At 43.2% G+C, this 6,879-nt stretch overlaps 1 protein-coding gene across 1 annotated transcript in view; it reads right to left on the bottom strand.

Moving 5' to 3' along the window:
* UTS2B (urotensin 2B) overlaps positions 1-4,513 on the bottom strand; it is an 8,838-nt gene extending 4,325 nt beyond the window's left edge. The window contains exons 1-2 of the mRNA XM_008937552.1: positions 4,317-4,513; positions 1,915-2,016 (exon numbers count right to left, since the gene is read on the bottom strand). Coding sequence (XP_008935800.1) covers positions 1,915-2,016; positions 4,317-4,440 — 226 coding nt within the window. The 5' untranslated portion in view covers positions 4,441-4,513. The remainder of the gene's footprint in view (positions 1-1,914; positions 2,017-4,316) is intronic.
* Positions 4,514-6,879: the final 2,366 nt, after the last annotated feature.

Here is a 6,879-nt window from a genome sequence, read left to right as displayed (position 1 = left end):
AGGGAAAGATGCAGGAAGGGATGGGGTATTTCAATATCACTCCTCTTGAGGACAGAGGTACCTTATTCCAGACTGAAAATTATGTCAAACCCAGTTAATTTTTTAATAAGATAGATGAAACAATGGAACAATGGAAAGCACCACAACAAGATGAGCTCAGCCAAAGCTGAGTGACTGGACTACAGCAGTTCTCCTGGTTGGGGAACACAAAGTGATCAGCAGGTTTTGAGAGCCAGTTTGGAAAAAAATGCACTAAAATAAGCAGAAGAGCCAGGAAAGAGCTAAAGAATGCCTCTGCTGGGCCCCACAAGAAATCAAAAAACCAGCCCTGGAGCTGGCTCCTTTGTCTGCTCCTAACGTGGCAGCAGGCGTTAGTCTGCATCTCCCAGGAGATTTGGGACATAATTCCCCTGATTTCAGATAGGACTTCAGCACATAAACACATTGCTAGACTTGGGCTTTTTTTTAAAAAAAAAGTTTGAAATTAAGCAGGAGGGTGCCAAGAAAGAGCTGGCTGCCTTCTCAGTTTCTCAGTTGAAAAATCCTGAGTATTTTCTGAACAGATATGGGTTCAACAGAAAAATCAGCAGTTCCTAAGTAAATCCACTACATTAGGGCTCAGTTTGAGAGATGGGCTGGGAATGGGGGTGGGCTGGAAGTCAGGAGGTGGGGACTCCGTTCCTGGCACTGCCAGCAATGATCTCAGGCAGATTCCTCTTAAGCATGTCTTTACATATCCAAAAGGCAGAGACAGCCAGGCCTGCATATCTACAAGTCAAAAGTGCCATTTAGGAGATTATTATTATTAATAATAATGTTTTTGCATTAAAATTTTATTTTTAATTATTATTCTACAATTTTTTTCCCTCTTTCAGAGCTTCAATTGCCTATTTTGGCTCTACTTTCCACAAATCGTAAGCTTGGCCAATGACTGCTATGAATAGACATTGAACAGCAGTCAAAATTTGGAACAGATTATCTCAGGCAGGGGGAAGGAAGTTAATTTATGGATGAAGCCTTGAGAAACTGCTTGCTGTAAATCCTCTGTCTGTGCTCTGTTCAGAGATTCATTATATTCAATTGTCTGGCATAAAATGCAGCCTTTCCTCTAGGATTACTAAGTGCAATAATCCATAAACCAATCATAAAAATATTATTTCTTGAATGCATCTCTTTTGCAAGAAGAATGCCTTTGCTGGTATAAGGACTTGATTTATTTGTGTTTATTTATTTGTCCCAGGATTGTTTAACTACTGCCTCCCTGCATTAACAAGGGGCTGGGGAAGAGCACTGAGTGATATTGATGAATGGATTTTCCTAACCATTTTTTTGCTGGGCCCTGTTCTAGGCTGTTTTCACAGGGGAGGGCAGCTTCCTGCTCCGCAACCACCATGTGAAGCCCAAGCCCTCCCCTGGCTGTGGTGGCCGTGGGAATAGCTGACCCCAGTAATCCACACAGCGCTTGTGATCCCTGCGTGTCGTGTTAGGGAAAGCCAAGTTCCTCTTCAGCGTGTCTCAGTTTTACCACATGCGTCTGGCTTTAAATTTGGTGTCTGTTCATGGAGCACAGACAGGAAAAGCCTCCACGCAGCCCATCTTTGGCCTCTCCTCTGGGTGGGAAGAGCCCATTGTCTCAACCTCATCTATCAGGAGCAGGGGTTTAGGCTCAGACAGGAGTTCCCATTACCCTTGTCCCATCCCACACCTGACCCCAAAGGATCTCGGTAATGTGCTCTCTGCAAAATCTTGATGCCACATGTCGGAGAACTTCTGACATTAATCACATTTAGGCAGCATATTGGGTGCTTCTACTTTCTAAGCAGTTGGTATTTCTGAGGAACCTGAGGAGCAGGTTGCTTGCATTCATGCAAGCACAGATTCATCAAGCTGAGCTCTCCCATCCCATTCACTTACCAATATTTTCTGGTCTCCGCCACGCCAATTTCTTATTAAGCAGCAGAGTCAGCAGTGTGTCCTCATGATTTGTATCTTCCCTCTCCGGAAGCACTCGGTTCTCTGCAGCACATAAAGCACACCTTTATCCATCTCTAATGACAAAAAGGATGCACCCTCCAGCCCCCAACATTAAAACAAAAGTTAAGAAGAGTAGGAAGTGGAAGGAAAATTGGAAAAAAAAAAAAAAAAGAAAAGGTGGAAGGTCAGCTCTTTGTCAGGGTGGGAAGAGCATGGGGGAAGAAGTTGCATGAGCACAAAATAAAATGTGCAGGCAGCGGGCGGTGCGCAGTGACAGGCTGGAGGGTGGGTGAGCCCTCCCTGCCAGCTCCGGGCTGCTGGCCAGTCTGGCTGCAGCCTCAGCAGCACGGCTCCTGCAGAGACATCACCTTCATTTACAGAGTCCCGACCTCTTCTGCGAGGCGGCTGCTGTGGGTGCCTCTGCAAAGCGAGACAGCAACCCACGAGATCCTCTCTTCTCAAACTGTAGATGTTCCCTCTGTTCACACCATCCACCTTCCCAGGGCCAACAGAGGTGGGCACTCGCTCCTCATGAGGGCTGACGTGTGGATGCCAAGGCTGACAAGCCTTGCAGCGCTATGGTCTGTTCTTGTGCTCGCTCAGCTGCTCTATCTGATTTCCAGTGGTATTAAAGGATTCTTCCTGAACAGAGCCAAAGTGTGGAGGAGTTTAAAGCAAGCCTCTTTATCCCTGAGGAAGCCTCTTACAGTAGCTGTAGGCCATGCAGAATTTTTCTGTTTTCCAGGAAAAACCCCCTGAAGCTGCTGTCCTAAAGCAATTTGGACCTCTGGATGAGGCCCCTTTAGGAAGCCTTCTCAGTGGTTTTGCTTTAGTGGTTGTGGTTTGTGCCCTCAAATGAATGGTTGTGAAAGTCAAGGGTTTCGCTCAGCAGAAACCAACAGATGCAGGGGATGGCATTAATCAGAGCCCTGCAGGCTCTGAGACCCTCCCAGCTCTGCTGAACACATTTCCGGAATCGCCTGAAACCCGAATGTTGCATTCATTTTTGAGAATGACAGAATGAGAACCAGACTTTACAGGGAGAATAGCCATTCCCTTAAATATTTGGTCTTAATACCTCCGCTCCACACTCAGACCCTACAAAGCCCTAGGAGATGCCCACAGAATCCTTGGAAAATACTATGAAATGATGCAGAAAGACTTATTTTCTCTTCTTCCAGGATCTTTAGGACTTTGGCTCGCTTCCTCCAAGGAGGTGAGAAAGCAGAAGGTGGTCTCGTATAGCCATCAGCTCTACATAGCTGTGATGGGATGAATGGAATTGGTTTTGATACACAAGACAGAATGCTGTACCAGATGAGCCTTAAGGATGCCCAAGAGCATGTAAGGATCAGCCCCATTAGCTCAAGTCACATAAATCTGCAGAAGCAGAGAGGCCCTGGCCAAAGTGATGCTCCAAGTATTGGGCCAAACTCAGCCCTGCCACATTCTGCAGCTGAAGCCCCTGGTCCTGACTGTGATCTCTAGAAATAAACCCGAGGGAGTTATTTCTGTGTAAAACACTGTGTAAAACTTGCAGTTATCTTGCAGTGCTATAAACCTCACTCCTAACTCTGAGAGACAGTTATGATTTTAAAATAGCTACTTACAGTCATTTGAGGGATTTGCTATAGGAAAAAAGAAAAAAAAAAAACAACCAACCTATAAACACTCCAGTAAAAATTAAACAGAAGCAGTATTTAGACAGAGTGGCCTCAGGAATGTTTTGGTTGCCATTATAAAAATAAATAGGTGATAAAAGAGGAAAAATCATTTGAAAAGCAATGCTATTTTCACACCTATATTTAGCTGCTCTTTTATTTTTCCGCTGCCAAGTCTCTCCAAGAGAGAAGGTTAATGATTGACATTTCCCTGCAGAATAAGTTCAAGCTAAGATTAATTTAAATTATGGGAGAAGAACATATAAAAAGAAGGTTTATGAATAAAAAAAGTTCAGCAGCACCCTACTACTGGCATTTATGAGCTGTCAAATCTCATATGGTACATACTGGAATTGCTACTCTCTGATATTTTACTGGTTTTCTTCGGAAATTTTCTTTTGGGAGAGAAAAAGCTACCCTTACCAGATTTCACCAGATCTGATATTTTCACCAGTTAGCAGAATATGTCATACGACCAGCTACATACCAGAAAGACAGTTTTAGCTCATGCTAATATGAACAAGTCTTTAGGTAGCACCCATGTTAATTCTTTGTTTAGTATAGCTCGAGTTTAATTTTATTTTCTTTCACAGATAAGCGAGTGTTGCGTTGGCCATGACAAGCAGCAAAGCAAAAAGATAACCCACCTACCTGTGTCATCTAGTCTGTATTCCAGCTTACCTTGTAGTAAAAAAGGCTCTCCACATATAGATGGGACATACACAGTCATGGTCAAGATGGTTAGCAGCCCAAGGAACAGCTGGACAGACCACATCTTCTCCACGATCCCACCACCCAAAAGCATTCTTCCTTCAGGCACAGTGGAGGACTTCAGTGCAACCCAGTGCCAGATGAGCTCACTTTTAAGAGGCAGTGGATGTGCCGTGATTGCAAATGGCCTTTGGAGGAGGGGAGAAAAATATCTCTTGAGATATAATTCAACCTGTCAATATGATTCACTCCTTTGGGAGTGGACAGAACAACCCAGTAACAGATGTCAGATGGAACCTGTTCAATCTATCTCACATCAGACTGATCTAATGAATTCTGATGTTCCCACGGGCATGCACTGTCCATGCACATTGATATACATGCCATACATACGTACATTAAGAATATTTTCTTGGGGCTGCTGCTTTATGGAGTTCAGACGTGAGGACTCCCACATTAGCAAGAAAAATTTGTGTGACGTACAAGTTGCTGTATGTCACCAGTTTGGACAGAATCAGGTTAATGGGGTTTTGTAATTTATCATCCCACTTCCTTGTGCCTATATTAATTAATGTGAGATATAATGAGTGCTGAAGTAGTGGGAAACAGAGGGGGAGAGCTCTTTTCATTTAACTGATTGGAGGATGTGAGTGTGTCTCACTCACTGTGACTTATGGCTTTGTCGATGAGAAAGGCATCACATCCTATTTTGGGATTATGTCTGAGTTGGGGAGTGCAGATTTGGCAGCATATATGGAATACATCAAGGATGGGTGACCGTCTTCAGTTTCTTCTTGGGGAAAAAAAGAAGTGGAAGGTCAGATGCTGGTTCTGACTACACAGCCACAATTTATTAGTTTAGAGCAAATTATTGAGGCACATTACACATCTTCCATGTCTTCTCAGGTCATGACTACAGCTTGGTTTGGCTTCTAATTGTTGTCTGTCCATCACTATCAATCAGGGACCCGCTACTAGTTTTCTATTACAGCCTTCCCAAGAAAAATGTTATAATAGTAACAGGGCTAAACTTTGTTCTTCACTTCTGCTTCCTCTGCAGAACTGAATCATCTGTACCACACTTTGGCCAAGCTCTGACTTGTACATACACTCCCAGTGACTCACATTGTGTGCTTTTTTGACACCACATCATGCCAGATTACCCAACATAGCTTCATCTGATGGTACCTGCACTTCATCTTAACTAAAAGACAACATCATTTCCATGTTTGGGCTTTTGGCTTCTGGTTTCCAGCTCTCCCTACAGCTTGCTGTGCACCTTGGGTAGCTATAGAACGATTACCCTTCTAATATTTACTTTTTACTAAAGAATGGAGAGGAGCAGCTCACATTTTTTTCAAGAAGTGCTTATGAAAATGGATGTGACGCTTCCATTTAGGAATACTTGTATACTGAGGAAATATTCCAGAATTTTCCCTGCAGATATAAGATGTACAAATAAATGAAACTTTTATTTTCCCTCAGTCTTGTGAACCATTGATCAACAAGCCAAAAAGTACTCCCCTTCTCCACAAAGTTCTGTTTGGACTGAAGGACACGTGTCCTACTGGGAACACTTTCCAGCCACTGCTGTCTCCCTGAACTGCCTGTTTCAAACTGGTTGGACCATTAAGCAAAGGCCATAACTTGATGAGCAGGACTTTGCACAGAATCTAGGGTAGACAATAGTGGCTATGACTCAAAACTATATTCTTAAGGAAAGGTCTTGGTATGACTTTACAAGACTTGACAGGTCTGTCTTGAGATCTGCTGTGAAATGGACTTGGACTTGATAGAAAAGGTGGGTTTCCCCACATCATCTGTCTATGTAGAATCCACAGACTTGGTTTCCCTGTCGTTAGCTATAGGCATCATGGGCTCTTGGCAGGCTCTTCTAGGAAGATGAGCTATTCCTGGGATTTCTTCTTTCAGTGAAGAGAAACTTCAGTTCTGGGTCACTGCAACTGTTCAGCATCCAGAGCAACTCACGTACAGAATGTTCCAGTCCTTTCAAGTGAAAGCCCTGGTGAAGGCAAGGGACTGCCATACTACATTGAGATACTAGAAAGGAGATTACGGGGTGCTGTGAAGGGTGGGTGTTCTCAGCAAGCAGGTGAGTGAATAGATGCCTGAGAGCAGCTGCCAGATGCTAGTGAACTTCTTGCATTTGTTACAATTATGAGATGGTTAATTTGCAGTGTTGGCCTTCTGTAAGACCTCCACCTGGAAAATTCCTTTTATCCCATTTGTTCAGGTGCTGGAAATGATATTACATTTTATTGTTCTTATGTATTTTATTCTCAGTAAGAAAACAACATAATCTCACTATTACTTCACTCAGTGGTAATGTCTTCTACATCATCCACTGAGCACTTGTGGCTAAACCTCAAATATAAAAGATGAAGATGCAAGCTCTACCTCTGCCTTCCATGGTCCTCATATGTCTAAGCCTCTTCACATAAAACCTCCTCTTTTCATGGAGCTATGAAGATTTCATAAGCTTTATTACCAAAAAAAAGTAATAATAAATTAT

Source organism: Merops nubicus, unplaced genomic scaffold (genome assembly GCF_000691845.1).
Source record: "Merops nubicus isolate BGI_N331 unplaced genomic scaffold, ASM69184v1 scaffold22433, whole genome shotgun sequence".
NCBI classification, from domain to species: Eukaryota; Metazoa; Chordata; class Aves; order Coraciiformes; family Meropidae; genus Merops; species Merops nubicus.
This window is presented reverse-complemented; position numbering and strand designations above follow the sequence as displayed.